Raw genomic sequence first — 17,483 nt, forward strand, 5'->3', positions numbered from 1 at the left:
ATTAAACTTGCTGGACGACAAATTCCCACAGGTCTTTATAAATGCAGATGCAAGGATGTAGAAACAAGAACAATGGTGGTTTTCACGTTTAATTCGGGTGAACTTCACCTTGAGTTTTTCTCTCTTTTTGGTTTTACTGTTCTTTTGGTCACTCTTTCTTTTGTCTAGGCAGCAAACTTTATTCTTGTTTTCTGTTATTTTGTATACATACAAAATATGTTCCCTTGTCCAAATGTAGCATCTTTAATGATTTCATGAAATATAATTGGCGTCACTAACAATGAAGGCGACCAGTATTATCCTGATACTATAGAAAATGTACCAATGATAAGCTGGGCCTCAAGCCATACAATCAAAACATAAACCTGCATTCCAAAAAAAGAGAGTTTGATGGAAAGAAATGTAGGTACCACTTTACAATAAGACTACCCTTATAAAGGGTTTACGAATAGTTTGTAATTCATTTATTAATTAGGTTGTAAACACTTTATAAATGATAAATAACCTTTTATAAGACATGAGATAAACAGGGCAACTGTCACCGGTTGCTTGCCAAATAGTGAGCCCACATTTATCTGTACTGCTAAGTCTTATATTGGCTACCTAGTTTACTTCGTCTTCTTCATCAGCCAGCATCCTTGGTATCTGTTGTTCACTGGGTTGATTCTTGCTAAGTAGCCAATATAAGGCTTAGTCATCTTGCCAAATAGTGAGCCTGTGTTGATGTATGGAAACTATGTTAGAACTGGTTTATAAATGGTTCTTAATGATTAATAAAGTGTTTACAACCTAATTCATAACCTAATTATAAACCCTTTATGAATCCTTTATAAGTCTTATTGTAAAGTGGTACCGAAATATGTAATTGCTCTAAAATGAGTGATAAATGAAATACCTTGTTTTTATTATGTTCTATAAATGACAAGAAAGGTGTATTTTTGTGATTTACATGGTTTTGCCTTTAGCCAACCAAGCATAATCAATATCTAAAGTAGGGTCATATTCTCGTACACTTCTATAAAATTAGACTTATTTTGCAACCAGTGGCCCTGCTGGCCATTAGAAATAATGCAGGTTTGAGGAACTTGCTCATGTCTTCACTGATCAGACCCGGAAGCTACCTTCACTTTATAAAAATCTATGTGTGAATGTAAATGAACAGACTCACGGAAAATGAGACAGACATTCATAGCAGGGAACACACACGTGGAATTGATGTCATTAACGATGGCTCATATTCCTCTGGAGGATGCGGCTGCTGAATTGGGACACAGCCCCTGGTTGAGTTAGCAAAATTAATTAGCTACAGCTGAGTACATCTACCGGCAAGAGTTGCCATAGCAGCAGGTCTAATCAATAGTTTCTGCTATTATTTTTCACATGAGATCGCTTGTTAATGCACTTGTAATTAAATAGTTTATAATTAGGACTTCAGTCGTCACAATGTTAATTGTAGTTAAAATAATGTTGGAATATGTACCATCCTCGTTGTGACATGGATACAGTATACAATATGTGCAAGATTGTTAAAAGTCAACTTAGAAGCATCAACTTCATTTATGGCCCATAATGACTTTCAGCAAGGGTGAGATAAGGACAGAGACGTCTTTGTATTAAGCTTTTAACTGTAATATCTTTATATGGAAATGTATTCAAGTAGAGGTCAAGTAAAGTCGAGCAACTGGGAGAGTTTTATCGTTTAAAAAAATCATTTGCATTGAAGGCAGATGCCAAAACGGTTGACTCTCTGGTGATCACAGAGAGGCATAATGCAATCACGTTTAATTCAGACATAAACAACTGGAGAGTGCTTTTGCCTGAGTGCCCTTCAGGATGGAGTGGGAGCTTTGCGGTTCTTTCGGCAGCCCTGAGAAGTGGAACCACTTCCCAAAAGTTGCGGATGTTTTCACACAATCAGAGAGAAGACAGCAAAAGGTCATCTGTATTTGGCGAGCTCCTCCGGTTTGTGATGATGGGGGCGGAATGAGCGAGGGAGAGACAGTGCTGTTTTATTCAAATTGTAAATTGAAGTCCTCACAGCTAAAGGAGCTGTTACAAATCCCCCCTTTGCGTCACATCTGACATTTCATTTCACAAGGGCACTGGGGACTGTGGTGGGCAGATGGACTGAGTTTCCTTGAAAGTGGATTTAGAGACAGTCTTCAAAGCAGAGTGCTGCATGTTTGGGTCAATTGCTGCCATCCCACATAGGAAAGGTTCATGAACACGACGACCCTTTTTCATACCACAGACTTCTTTTTAATACTTGCTGCTAGCCAATATGTGCTCTTTCCGGGGCCGTGCTTCAGTCACCAAGCTGGATAGGATATTATGGAAGACAATGCGATGCTTTTTAAAGGCAAAGTTACTCATTGTTATTCAGGGGCAAGAATAAAGCCACTATTGACATGTCTGAGCATTGCTTCTTTAAATTGATACATACAAGTTCAAAAAGGCCAATTCTGTTTTAATCATAAGACGTTTTGACTTATTTGTTTTAGAACTTAGTGTAGGAGCCACATTCGAAGTATTTTTCTGTGTTTGTTACGGTATATGTTTTTTGAGTCACTATAGGTGGTGGGCGTGTCATTGGATTTGTGTGGTGACGTTTGTGGTTATATCCGGTTGCTTTTACCTGCGCACTTTGTAATAGACGGAGGGGGAGTGAGCTAGAGAAGGACAATTTTTGTTGACCGCACGCACGCACGCACGCACGCACGCACGCACGCACGCATACAGGAATATACGCATATGGATATGGAATATTGCATTTTTGCTTTGGAAATATAAGGTCAAACGCATATGCATACGAGAGACTGAGTTTTTGCGCGTCCACCGTGTTTTTTCTCTTGTTTAGTCCCTCGCGGCACTTTGTTTAAGATTACTGCCGCAATACTTAGGTTATATATGTCCTCCTTAACTTCCTCAATGCAGAGATTTCAAATACATTTCTTTCAAATTGATTTGTTTTTTTTCACTTCGTTTTTCTTTGTTTCAGTCATTATTATTTGTCTGAGATGAGAATCTGCATCAGACAGTTCATAAAACCCAGATTTATAAATATCATAATATGGTAACAGCATAAATCAGATTATTTGAATACGCAAAATTGCATTACCAAGCGTATTAGGTTAGAAACTACAATATTCACCAGATTTTATCTAATTTACGGCAAAAGCCACGCCCACTTTTGGTATTATATCCACTTACCTTTACAGATAATTGTGTTGGTTGGACAGATACAGTTATAGGATAAGGGAGCATTTTGATTCATTTTTTTCAATGTAATGAGTTAGCTGCAATATGTACCTTCAAAGCTAGCATACTGGAGCACTTTTACAGCATTAAGAAATTAGGTTAATCAAACCAGAGTTTTTGAAACAAATCACTTAATGTTACTTCACAGGGTATTTTCAGTGCTGGGTTATAATTATCTAATTTCATGACATAATGTAGTAGTTGTTTCACTGCGAGCGACATCTGTCACATCACACAGACTAATCTAATTATAATTCACTGTTCACAAAGACATTCTGATTCCTGAAGCTTTGAAAACATTAAGATTGTTTTCTTACCACCTGCTTCAGCAGCCTATTTAAAGCAGTTTGAACAAACACATCAATGCTGTCATTTGTCAGAAGAGAAAAGTCTCAAACGTCTATTTATGCAAGCTGCCAGAATAAGATTAGAATGTTTTGTTATTATTATACCGTTTTCTCCCCCGGGGGCCTTTTGTGTTAATTTTCAAGAAGCTGTCTCTAGGTGTTGTATAACCCTTAAATCACATTTTGTGCTTTGCTCATGTTTCAAATGTTGTCAGACTAACACAGAAATATAATTATAGCACCGATAGCTGATTTTTGCTGACTGTTGGTGAGCATTGCAGATAATTGATGTCCGGCATAAAAAAAGGAGGCAACTTTACAGCATGATTGATTAGTTTTGTCCTTTATTGATTATTATCTTGTTTTTATAGTGACAGACAAGTAATGAGAAATTGATTATTTAAGTACATTTTTACCAGGACATAAAAAAATACAGCGGAATGCATTAACAAAAAAAAAACACAATCAAATCAAATCAATGATACTCTAAGTTAGATACAAGAGATAATACAAAGGGAACTGGCACATATTTTTGATTAAGGTGCAACTTTGAACACTACCCACATGGCTAAGGAAAAACAACACTTCCTCATAACACAGTAGGTAATTTGCAAATGAATCCCAAATGCTATATATGACTGTTTGTGTCATATATAAACGGGTTTAAAACAGTATTACAACATGCGCCTGTCGCTGATACTGACTGATACTGACTGATACTGTAACATATATAAAATACTCTGCAGCTACTTTAAAACTATTATTATTATTAAAACATATTGGCCACAATACCATATTGTACTCTGAGCCTGTCCTTTAAATGCAACAATGTGGGGCTTTTGAAGGAATTGCTGATTTAAAAAAAAGCAGCCACTGGAGAATGAGTACAATATAATGTGGAGAACACATTGGGTTTTTCAAACAATTCAGACCTGTGTTGGCTGTTGTATGGTCAGGTCAAAGCTTTCAGTCTCGGTAAAATTATGTCAAAATCAAAATGTCATACATTTGCTTAATGTAGTGTTCAGTCTATTTTTGGATTTCCTTGACTTTTGAATGGTCATTCAGGGCGGATATGTTCAGGGTTACACCTGCAAAGTCACGTGCACAATTTGATAAATTAAAGAGGGGAAGGAGGAAAGGACATCCACATGTGAGTGAGATTCCCGTATCCATTAAAATATTAAGTAGGTTAGGAATTAGCACCCATTTACAACATCCGGATATTCGCAGGAAGGACGTGCTATAGTGTAATTGGCTACGCATTACTCTTGATGCGCAGACAGCGGGAGGGCAAGATGTTGATCTGGATGAAAGGTTGAAGAAAAGCACGAGGACGTCACAAAGCTTATTGCCACACTTTTCCATCCCCCATGGCGGATATAATGAGGCCTTGTTTGTGAGGGGAGAAACTTTTCTGCTTGTAAACGGCTGGAAAAATATGTGTGGGAGTTCAGTCAGTGGCAGTGTGTGGGCAGGTTGTGTCTGAATTGGGTTTTAATCAGCGCCATGAACTTTTCTTCATGTTTATATGAAATACTGTTAGGGGACATTCCAGTATTTGGTATTATACTATTTTATTAGTCTTGGTTTAATGAGGCTGATACAAAACAGTATCACACGCTAATTATTAAGTCAGATAAAAGCATATTTAGCAACACATCAAAATCCTCACACAGTACAACTCATTTCAATATATCCTCCACGACCTCCACTGGCTCCCCTTGAATCCGTAAAAAAAGCCTTAAAAAACTCACTTATTCACTCTAGCTTTCAATCTCTAATCATCAACCTCCGCACCCCCCCCCACCACACATTTGACTTCGCAATTGGATAAGGACTTTTGTTTTTGTTGTTCTGATCTGATTTTATGTTAAGCATCATTGAGCATTAGGAAAAGCGCTATAAAAATCGTATTTATTTTTATTATACCACTTTTTAATTGCAGTCAAACTCATGTTGACAGACTACATTTGTTTGGGACAAGGGAAAAATATTATCTATGTAGTCTTGAAATTGATGTTCTTCTCCCGATCATTATGCTTCTCATTTTAATTTCGCTCGTATTTGCTAGAGGGTGCTTTTTTCGTTTTTTTTAGAAGAGTGGGCGGCTGAGCTTTTTCATTTAGATTTCATAATGTGGATTTTATGAAGCCCTGACATATTGCAACAGTGAGTGAGGCCCATGTAAACAAACTGGAATTGACTAACCCCGGTAATCCCAAAAGGGTTATTAAACTTCCATCATGCCACTTACCTGATAAATAATGTACAAGTAATATACAAATACAAATATTCAAATAGCAGTCTCCTGATTTTCCTGGCCTGTGGATGTGCTGTTGCTTGGATTTATTTTTGTACACATCATTCATCCATTATGGCTCAATTATCATTGTTTTTTGCTACACAACATTTCGCTAAACTCACATGAATAATAGTTCTGTGTATTTAAGTAAGAGGATAAATCATGATGTAATGTTCTAGCAAAGTGCATAACATATTGTTTCAATTCAAAGTTATGTTTCCATTGTAATGGCCATGTGGCCCTTAAAACGCCTTAATTGAAATGCACCGGAAATCTCTCTTGTCATAGTTTTTTACTAATGATGTACCGTAATTATGAGGAGAGTAAGAGATACATAAGCACATCATGTGAGTCACCTGGGAAACAAGTTGCTGAGATGGATTCACAATCCAATACTCTAATTACAGGAGGAGCCCCATCTGGGACTATGTCTATGTGATTACAGCACACTCACTTATATACATCAAGTAATGTACCACTTGACTGTAAAAGAAAATGTGTGAGTGGCATATATTCTACGTAATGTATTTCTCTACCCCTGTCTCACTCCTTTTTCTGCAGGATAATCTAAATTTGCTGCTAACAGAGGAGGAGATGTACAGCCTCATGGAGACTTTCAAGCAGTGCAAGATCATTCCAGGTGAGTCACCGCAGCGAGGTTATAAAATAAATTCAATTTAAAAGTAGGGCATTGGCTCCATTTGTCTAAATCAGGGCGTTTTGGTTCTGTCCCAAGCTTCTGTTTGTGCAGTACCGGATGAAGTATTTTCACAAAAATACTATTGAATCCAACCCCCTTACAGCAATTTTTGGTATTTATACCCTTTTACCGAACAGGCAATCAAATGGAAATAGAAATGGAAATGAGCCTCTTCTTCAACGTTTAAATGCTGGATACATTAATGTTTCCATGAAAAGTTCTTTAGAGTATGGCAGCCTTTTGATGACATATTTGATCAAAGAGTAGTAGGGTATTTAATGTCCTGTCAGAACAGTTACAAATTAGACTTTGTAACCCTAACTTTTTATTATAGTGTTGTTTTGAAATCATTACGTTTATTTAGCTTTTTCCTTATTGTAAATTATTTGTATTAAGTGTATTCCAAACAGGTTGATTATATCTATATCTCCTAAGCACACTGAAACTGAATGCCAAAATCAAAGAGGAACTCTTTGTTTTAAAGTGGCAGGAGGTCTGTCAAATTTCTATAAAATATTAGGCAGTTAGAGAATGTTATATGTATTTTAAGGGATGGGAATGTTGGCTGGAGACTCGTACTCTTGTTTGTATATTTCCAGAGACATAATTAGCCCTGTTATCTGTTTGCACTGTTAAACATTAAATAGAGTTGAAACTCAAAACAAGAGGGAATAATGATAGTTAGCTAAAAAAGGATAAATGTCCAACAACAAATATACTGTGTCAGCGTCAAGCCACCGTAAGGGGAAATCAAATCCCACTGTTTTGTTCCATTGAATATTTTAAGGTTATTTCCAAGTCATAGTTCTTACATTATTTGCCCCTACCGTTGCTTCTTCCAAATGTGTGGTATCATCTTGCAGCTCTTATAGAGAGCTAACAGTGGGAGGTCATCCTTCCTTCGTAGAGAATGAGTCATGATAAGTTAATTACATCTTGACGACCGCTCGGTGGCTAATTAAGTCTGATGTGATGTGTTGTTCCCCGCCGCTGTAGAGTCCTGCATTGTGTCAGACGAGCTTCTGCAGTACCGCCATCATGCATCCAAGCATCTTTTTGACAAGGATCTGACCGATGAGCAGGAGGAGGAAGTCCTGGCCCAGTTTGCGGCGCTGGATCCTGAGAAGAAGGGTCACATCGAGTGGTCGGACTTCCTTTACTTCGAGTCTCTTGTGGTGTTGAAGAAGTTTCGCTCAGAGGTGAGGAATCATGTTGAGCATATTCAAAACATAATAACAAAGCAACTTCTAAACTCAAGGAATTTTCTACAGCATCCAATTGAAGCCTGCAGATTACCTTACGTAAATATGACATGTTATTTAGCTGATGGTTTTGTCCACAGTAGCTTACACACACTCAATACCATTGACTACATGCCTAGGAGCAATTTCAGGTTAAGCATCTTGCACAGAACGTTTTTTTTCGTAACATGGAGAGCTTTAGTGGTCATAGTAAATGAACATGATTGAAGGAGGGAGTCAAGTGACGTAGCGTATAGCGACTAGTCCACATATGGAAATGTTTTGTATGGATGGAAGAGATAGACTTTTGACCTGGAGACCTCAATTCAACTTATAAAAAATGACGGACTAAACTATGCCCCATACATAATGTCATTTTTAGATATACGTAGCTAATATAGGTTACATAATAAATGTACGTATTTACCCAAACCATAATCTTTCCCCTTAACTTAACCAAGTAGTTTCAATTAATGTGTTTAAAACTGGGATCATTTCAGAACGCATTGGCAAACAACCTATTCTTTATTTCAGGTATTAGGACATGTTGGATGTAAAGCACCTATAAAACATATACAAAATGGAGGGTATTATCCTGCTAATAACTTTTGCTAACAAACTGCTAACGAACCGCCAATAACACTTGCTAACAAACTGTCTTGAGCAACCAAACTAAATATAGTTTTTTTACACAAAATGTCGACCTGATCCTCTCTCTTTCACCCAAACAAGGTGTTTGCCAAGTTCCTCGGGTCAGTACTTTCTAATCAGCCTTGTAGAGAATCCAATAAAAGGTCGTAGACTACTTTATGATGAGGTTAGTGTGATAGTAGGACTCAGGGCCAAGTCTTCCAGAAATGATGGCTTTCATCCACCAGCCTGAATTACTCATACTCATTGTCACCTCACCGGAGTTCAAATGTCGTGCTTTGTTTTTGTCTAGGAGATTACATTAACGGACTGTGTGTGTGTCTGGGGTAAAGCAGCGGTTGCTGATTATGTCAGACAGCGCTAATGTGATTGAGAATGATTGAGGCCAAGAATTCGGCACTAAAATACCTTTTTTTTGGTCCCTAAATTACAGCCATCAAAGTCATACAAGGGGAAGGGAATTAATATGAGTAGGTGCAGGACACCTTATCTCCAAATCTGTTTCATTTCTTCTAGAACTCAATGGTGCGTCTGCTGACCGCCAAGGAGAGGAACACCGCCCGGACAGTGTTCCTGGGTCTGGACCTGGACGAAGACGACGTGATCACTAGGTCAGAATCCCGCCAGGCCCAGCAGTCCTGGTACCACAAACAGAGCAAAGACTCGCAGTCCTGCAATGTGAGGTGAGCAAACCAAAACAGGGTCAGCATCCCGACACAACATGTTTGAATACTTTGGGAAAAGTCTAGACTGAGATAAAAAGGCACACGTCTATGCTCACGTCTGGCAGCAGAGTGAGGATCTCATCTGTATGCAAACTGCAGCTGGCAGAGGGAAAAGTGGTGTTGGCTGCGTAGGGAGGGAAGAGAGTCAGAAAGAAGACTGAAAGCAAGATAACAAGCTGTCTACTTTTCACATTACATCATCTCCTTCTGGTTGACATAAGCCGCAGTAACAGTTTCCATTTTGATGGCATTGGGGATGACACGCTTCTTTACCAGAACAAAATAAAAAATGAGACTACTGAGACTTTTATGTTTTTAGCATCAGTGCAAAAGTGCATTGTCAGTTCAGTGTTAAATCCAGGGCTGAACATATAACTTATAATTCAATTCTAATTGTTTTTGCTGCCATTTCCCATATCACTTGGAATCTTACTTAAACTAGGCTTAAGTAAGTAAGTAAGTTAAGATTAGTAATGGCACCAAATCACATCACATTAATGTTACTAATTTATATGTTTTGCCATTTGGACGTAATAAACGTACACATATTTACAATATCTTGTATATTCTGGCCTGTGAAAATCTGCTTTTCTCAATATCTCTATGATATTGTGAAAGGTGTCGTTTATAGTGACGAACCTACTGTATGGAGAATGATCACTCGTGCTCCTTTCTGCTTTACGGATCTTATCCATCTGTCCAGCTTTACTGTTTTGGTTCGCAATTACCACTTTTTGTTTTCAGCCCAACAGCGGAAAGACACAAGAAGTAATTAATAAGAAATTAGGGCGAGCTTTTAGCATTAAAAGAGCAAGATACTTCCTTTAGAAGACTTATATTCAATCAGGTTGACACAACAAATGACTCGAGTGATGTACCGTAACTGCTGGATGTGTAACGAAGCAGCTGTTTTCCTAAGAGTTCACTGAAGCCTCTGAGTGTAGATATAATGGAAACAGATTTATTTTAACCCTCTTCACATCTCTGGTTATGTTGTACACTTATTTAGCAATATATGGCAATGTTTTTGTTGCTCCAATTCCATCCAATGCAAGTATGACACCCATTCATGAGTTCCATTGCAGCTCTGTATCGCTAAATCCGGCAACTTTTTAGCGGTCCGATCGAATATTGAATTGATATCTCTCTTGTAACTCTAGACTGCTCAAATATTCAGTTTTGTTGCGGACTACGCCACAGTACAGAATGTACAGACACTTCCAGTTTCACTGAGACTTTATAGCTTATATGTTGTACTCGTAAGATGTCTGCTGTCACCAAGTGGCCAACAAAAACGGTTATTGCAGGTCTAACATTTCATTGCAGTATTTTTAAGATGGATTACATCAGCATGACATTAATATAGTTTATCTACACTGCCAAAGTTTAAGTAGAAAGGACCTGAACAAATTAACTAATGTGTATTCCAAGGTGCCCTAACTTCAGAGGAAGGCAGTAACGTCAACTGTCAATCAATGAACACTCATCTGGACGGTAGCCTTTAGCATTTCAGCACAACAGTAAATTTCTTATACGTCTCCATGGACTTAATAACTCAAAACCTCACAGGGTTGCAGAGCTCAACTTCTACAGCTGTTAAAATAGCTGTCCACTCTTTTCTTTCTACATGGAGCAGGGGAATTAAAGTAAAAACCGGCAGCTTGTACCTCCCGTTGATACAGTATCCTCTTTTGCATACTAACACACTTTAAACTGCAACCAGAAACGGGGCATAACAATGCTGTTTTACTGGAATTGCAAAAGGACTTGAAAAAATAAAACGCATAAATCAGGAAAGTAAATATTGGAAAGGGAATTTAGCCCGGTCCTCCTCTAATATTAAAGCCACTTAAGTGTTTTTATTATAAAATGTACTCTAGGATGCTGCCACTCATGTCGTTAGCAGGCACTTAGTTACCCGCCGGTTTAATGCTGAGTGCGGCTGAACTCCTGCTATTATTAAATTGTCGAGTATTAGGATTATTCAGCTGGTTTCTTGGATCTCACTTGAATCGTGTTTTTTTTGTAAGACTCTCGAGACAAACACAAGCTGTTGTTTGGCTGAGATCAATCAGGTTTCAGTATATGGCAATCCAATAGAACAACCCTGCAACAACCTCTACCTTTGAGTGTTTTGTTCATACTGGATCAAAGACATATTATTTGACACATTTTCCCATATAACGCAATCCTGTGCAACTCCACCATAAAGTACAAACTCTGAAAAATGACCGGAGTTGTGTCTTGAGAAAAATGGACCATCATAACCTTCAAAAACATTTTATGATTTTTTACTTTTTTGCATTGAACAGCTGTTTTATGACGCGCGCATCAATTTTAGCCTCTGCTTGATGGATGATTTTATGGCAGCTTTTATGGCAGAAAATAAAATAAGGAATCTCACTCAATCTTGCACAGTCGATAGGATATAGCAACATATATATGTATGTTTTTTATCCTCAGATATCATTATATTAATAAAATAAATGGAAGCTTTGATTCACTATCATTGGGTTACATGTGTTTGTACTCATTCTGTGTTTATTGATGTGGGTCAATGGTTAAAGTAATCTCATGTAAAAGTAGTGAACAATGTAGAAGTACTTTGTGATAAGTCCTGCTTTGAGAACAAATTATATCAATATACACAATTACTCATTATGCATGATGACCCATTTAAGAGTGAAATGTGTCTTCTTAAATAATTCTCATTTAAAAAGCAAATGATATACCATTTCCCTTTGGAATGCAGTGGAGTACAAATATGAAGTAGCATTTAATGAAAGTACATTTAATTAAAAATGTGCTTGTCATTGTTGTGTGTGTACGTGTGCATGTGCTTATTGCTGATAACCTTCTTGTGCTGTGTAATGTCCCATGCCATTGCATTCCCATCCGTCTCACTTATTCCACATGCTGCCTTCCCCACAGACTCATGGGACTCTGCTCTCCTATGAATTGTGGGTGAGTGTGACTCGGCACTGCATGGCTCGTTTCCTTTTATTCACTTCAACACCCTCGAGCGCTCTTCAATTCTCGAGTATTCTCAGACAAGCCCTTGATTTGGATTCTATCTGTGCTCTTACAAAAGAGGGATAGAAGCCTCTCTTAGATAAAATGGATCTATTTCCGAGCATCCTGCAATCGAAGTTGCATGCATCCTCGAATGAAGTTTAATGAGCACAGTATTTGAGCCCCTTCATATGATGAGGTCTTGTTGTACTGAGGTAAGGGTGAGACTCAGACTGGCCTCTAATTATAGGGATCAAAAGAAAGCCTTTTATCCTCCTTAGGGGAGCTTTGCTTTAAAAGCCTCGATTATGAATATAGAAGCACACCGTGGACCAAGGGGTGTGAGTCGTTCCACGCATAACACGAAAAGTGCAATCTTATTAAAAAGCAAATGTAAACCAAATGCGTCAGAAAACCCTTTGATCGCTGAAATTATAGACCTTTGCGTGAGACAGTAGTTCTTTTTAAAAGGAGCGATCACTCGGGAGGTTCATCAAAAGATATTCAATCTGACTCAGAAAGATCAAAAACTTGTGAAAGTCATTTTCTGGTTTCTAGTCTAATGTGAAGTGACGTTTTACTGGCCTAGTTCTCAATGTAGCCTTTTTGATTTGGCATCAAACAGAAAAATCCATTCTAAAAAAAGATTTCACGTTGGGTGTGAGAGTCCTTTTTTGACTTTGGAAACAGTAGTTTAAAATATAAATGTAACTTAAACATTTTTTTTTTTTTATTGCCATTTTCCTGTTATATGTTCTTTGGTTTCTCCACGAACGTATTTACATAATTTAATTTTCAGATCTTCATTATTTGTCCTCATATTGTCTGTTTGATCATTCCCCCTTTTTAGGGGCCTGTCTCTTTAAGTCCCCTACACAAACAGCCCTCGCTCTGATTGGCTAGCCAGAAAGAAACACAGTGCACCTTTGCAAGACTTTTAAGCTGTTGTTGGATGGTTTATTGTAATACGCCTGCATGTGCCATAGGAAGGGGAGACCTATCTGAAAAGCTTGATGAATCCCATGTTTTCTGACTAAGCAGCCCACAAATCCTATGTTGTCTTTGGCAGCATTCCCAGAAAGAAGCCCTGTTTGCACCTCTGTGAAGTGAGGCCCAGAATGCAATGGCAACATGAGGATTTGATGGGGATTTATGGGAGAATAATTAGTTTCATGGAGCAGAGCCTGGTAACTTTAACTTTCCAATTTCGCAAAGTACTTTTCAGCTGATAGCATTTCAGTCCAGACAATACTTTGTGCCATTTCTTTAAAACTGGGCTTCATTTTGTGGATTAGTATGCCATCTGAAGGCAGTTTCAACATATAAAGCATTCTCTGCATTATTCTTCTTTTTAAAGAAAAATCTTTGTGATTTGAATCCCTCAATTGCATTTTAATGTTATACAAAATGTCCACAGCGTCATAGTGACTGAAACACAGATGTATACAAGGAAATTCTGACTAACTGCGTGGCATGTCGAATGTAACATCCAAATAGGTTTATTTGAATGCTTGAAAGAAATATGTGGATCAGAAAATGCCCTTATATTCCAGTAAACTCATAATTCCTTATTTTTTCTAAAATTTGAATGGTGAAATCATTTGGGTTGCATTTTCCTTTTTTGTATAAATTCTCCTTTTTTCCAGCGGATGGGAAGGGTCTTTCATTGACTGTTTTTGTAGCCTACTATGTAACTGATACTTTTCTGTCCTTTGCTACAGTATAAGTCATGTTGGACCCATATGTGAGAGCAGTCCAGCCAGCTCTGGCAGTGAAAGGAGCAAGACCGATGAAAACAGGTATGTTACAATGTTACCGACTTCCAGTGACGGACGGCATAATGGTAAATCTGTCCTATCACAGTTTGTTCCCTCTAACCGGCCTTCAGATTCCCTCTCGCTGTGAAATGTACATACACTTGTAAACCCTTTTAGAATCAGTCTTTTCCAATTGTAGCTTTAATGTCCCTCAGTGGACCCCACTGTGCAAAGACGGTAATCATTGCCTCTGCAGCAAAAGTGGAATTCATACGGCGTCAAAATTCATGGATCAGTTGTTGCTGCCCCTGCAAATGACCCCGATGGACGCTTTCTCACTCTCACCAGATAATAAAGACAAATTCCTTTCGGCTTATCGTGACCTTTAAGACCTTCTTCCTGCAGTGCTTGACATTTTTTGCAATAATTGCAGCTAATGCACCAGCACTTATGCAGCGACTACAGGGGGCCACAGGGAAAGAGAGAGCTACACAGGAGAGTCATATTAGGCTGAATACTAATAATAAGAAGATGAAGACATTGTTTGAATACATTCATTTGCAAAGCAGCATGAGGCAAATTACAGCAGAAAAGGGCCCAGCTACTTAATATAATGATTTTGTAAAATCATTTATTTCTGCACAGTTGCGGTATTGTATTGTAATGTGGTTTTTGTTGTGTGTGGTAACACTTCGGTAGCACATGTTCATATGTAATGTGGTTTTCATGAGCGAATCATGAGGAATTGCCTTATTGAGTGAGTCCAACAAACAGCTGGTGCTCTTTTTCATTTTTAGTCAAAATTGTACTGTGAAACATCTTTAATATGTCAAATGGTTCATATGTTCTGATAAGGAAATACCTTTTTACTGACTTCTCAAAACAGCTGGGCACTGTATTTGTTAAGCCAATGTGACTAAAACACGAGTTAACGATGCATAGGTTGGGGACCATTATTAATGCTGGTGATATTTGCAGATTTAGGTTACTATGGTTTTTAGGTTACTATTCATGGCAACAGGATAGCGAATGCAGTATTAACCGAATAAACTAAAGTCCAAATGTTCATTGTAATCATTGAACACTTCACAGAGTGCAACAGTGGCCCTATTTCTATTAACGCCAATTACGTTGATGCGTAAAATGGGATATGGAAACGCCTTTGCTGAAATGTAGCCACTGAAGGTATGTGGGCGTTTGAAGCTGGTGGACAAAACAATTCAAACTAAAAAATGCAATTGAAACCAAATCCAGAAGACTTCTCTAGATTATTCGAACATGGGTTGGATGGACAAGGACAATGGTTTACTGGTGGATTACAGCTATTTGTATAGCGCTGCCAAAACCCCCATTTACGCCAAACTATCCTCTGCTTAGCCAAGTTTTTTGTTCCTAATGGAAACAAGCCTAATTCAAATGTATTTTTTGCGTAATTTCAAAAGTTTGCTTGAAAGTTGATTAACAATTGAATGGAAACGACTTGTGAGGCCAATTTCTAAGATTTTTTTATATTGCTTTGGCAAATAAAGAGTTATATAGTTGGGAGTTATGAGATAAAACAGGGTTTGGAAACACAGGTTGTACCTCTTAGTAGAACCATCTCATTGTTGGCTTTGGTCTTTTTGTTGACAGAACAAAAAAAAATAGAAACGATCAAATATAGTGAAGCCATTTTACTGTTGTTCTGAAGCGATTTTGGTAAAATATCAACTTATTCAAACCCCTTATTTTATCCATTAGAAGTCATGATTTCAAATGATTTAGTTTTTTTTTACTTTATACAATTAAAATTCTCTCTTTATTCAACAGGCCAGTGACCTGGGCAGACTTTTTAAGGGAGAGTGCCATCTACGTTTTGGCTGCGCGGCCCAATAGTTCTGCCATGCACATCCGTCTGCCTCTATAGTCCAGGATCCTCCACTGCACCCCAGAAGAGAGAGAGGGAAAAGAGAGATGGGTTATCCAATAGTCTATACAGATGTGCGGAAGAAGATTGACGTGAAGACACAATGACACGCGGAAGATGAACTGGATGAAGTTCTTAAAGACAGCAGATACAAGCCATCGAGATAATCTTCCCTCCTCTGCATCGACCCAACCCAACCCCCCCCTCAACCACACTACACTTGACAACACACAACACTGATTGACACGACGCGAGTGACAGCAGTCGTCACATGTCCCGACTCCCAAAACTTCAAACAAATGCGAGATACAGGACGAGGAAGACAACCGCCCACCGTGTCAGTGAAAAACTTTGAGTGTAGCAATCATTCATCCACTCAGACAAGCTCCTAGGATACTCGCACTCTATTAAAATGACATACCTCACACTCTATGACCCCTCCAGATGCATAACACACCTTTCCGCGAAAGTATGTCAATGTGACAAGTTGTTACTATTTCAGAGATTCATTCCTTTGGGTCTCATCTTGTCTTAATAATCGTTCCATGCTACTGTAATGGGATTGCGTTATTATTCGCCGTGGACATTTATAATCACATTACACAGAGGCACATGCGTTGAGACTTCTGGAAGGAGATTAAAAGTTGCCATTACCAGAACGTATACCAAAACGGGAATGAAAAGCTATCCACATACCTGCTATTATACGAGAACTGCTATTCATACCAGTATAAATTATTATAATGCATTAAAGAGCTGTATTTATTCCTGTATCCTCTGATGTATTCCCCTCACCTCCGGTCTCATCTAAGAGTCTATGTTTCTTCTGAAGTACTAACCGTGAAAAAAAAGGTTGTGAACGTTTAATGAAAGCTAACTCAGTTAAAATATGTGCATATACTGCCATGTAGTAAATTTCTTTGTTCCTGTTATGCTCTGAGCTTTGGCAAGGTGGACACATCTGATCCGCTGTCCTAGTGTCATTATTTGCACTGTGGGAATGAGATGCGGATGGACTACTGTGTGACATAATCACTGTAATTAAAAAATGAAAGACCATGGGAGGTTTTTGTTGATATGAAGATGCTATGTTATGGAAAATGTGATGGGAATTATATAATGCTACAGGTTGTACAACATTTGAAATGCACATGAAACTGCTCGTAGAATCACTGGAAACATGTTGAGTGTTTATGCCATGTAATGAAGGTCCTCTTAGTTAATAAAGTATGATTATGACATGATTCTTGATTGTCTGAGGGATATGTTGCTGAAATAAATGCATGGCATTTACTCTCCTTCTTGAGGTCCTTTGGTTTGTGTCTTTTCTTGTTTATTCAAGCATGAAGGCGACGATTAACACAACAAATGATTTGATATAGAGATAGACGATATTGTTGAAATCAACATTGTTTATAATTCATTTCATGCTTCACCTTGTTGACCACAAGTTATTAGTAACGTACATTCTTATTTTATATGCACATTTGTACACATATTCACAAGTTAGTAAAGCGTAAGGTGGTTTATTCAGATCATGAACTTTCATTTTTGGCCCCTATTTCTTTTCATAAAAAAACA

At 38.1% G+C, this 17,483-nt stretch overlaps 1 protein-coding gene across 2 annotated transcripts in view; it reads left to right on the forward strand.

Moving 5' to 3' along the window:
* The window catches only part of phf24 (PHD finger protein 24), a 30,679-nt gene extending 13,467 nt beyond the window's left edge, over positions 1-17,212 (forward strand). The window contains exons 4-9 of one of the 2 annotated variants that reach the window (XM_079656723.1): positions 6,472-6,550; positions 7,607-7,809; positions 9,019-9,185; positions 12,159-12,191; positions 13,961-14,038; positions 15,806-17,212. In XM_079656723.1, the coding sequence (XP_079512849.1) occupies positions 6,472-6,550; positions 7,607-7,809; positions 9,019-9,185; positions 12,159-12,191; positions 13,961-14,038; positions 15,806-15,902 (657 nt within the window). In that variant the 3' untranslated portion in view covers positions 15,903-17,212. The remainder of the gene's footprint in view (positions 1-6,471; positions 6,551-7,606; positions 7,810-9,018; positions 9,186-12,158; positions 12,192-13,960; positions 14,039-15,805) is intronic. The other variant, XM_079656724.1, reaches the window with a different exon arrangement.
* Positions 17,213-17,483: the final 271 nt, after the last annotated feature.

This window comes from Notothenia rossii (assembly GCF_949606895.1).
Source record: "Notothenia rossii genome assembly, chromosome: 11".
Taxonomy (NCBI): Eukaryota; Metazoa; Chordata; class Actinopteri; order Perciformes; family Nototheniidae; genus Notothenia; species Notothenia rossii.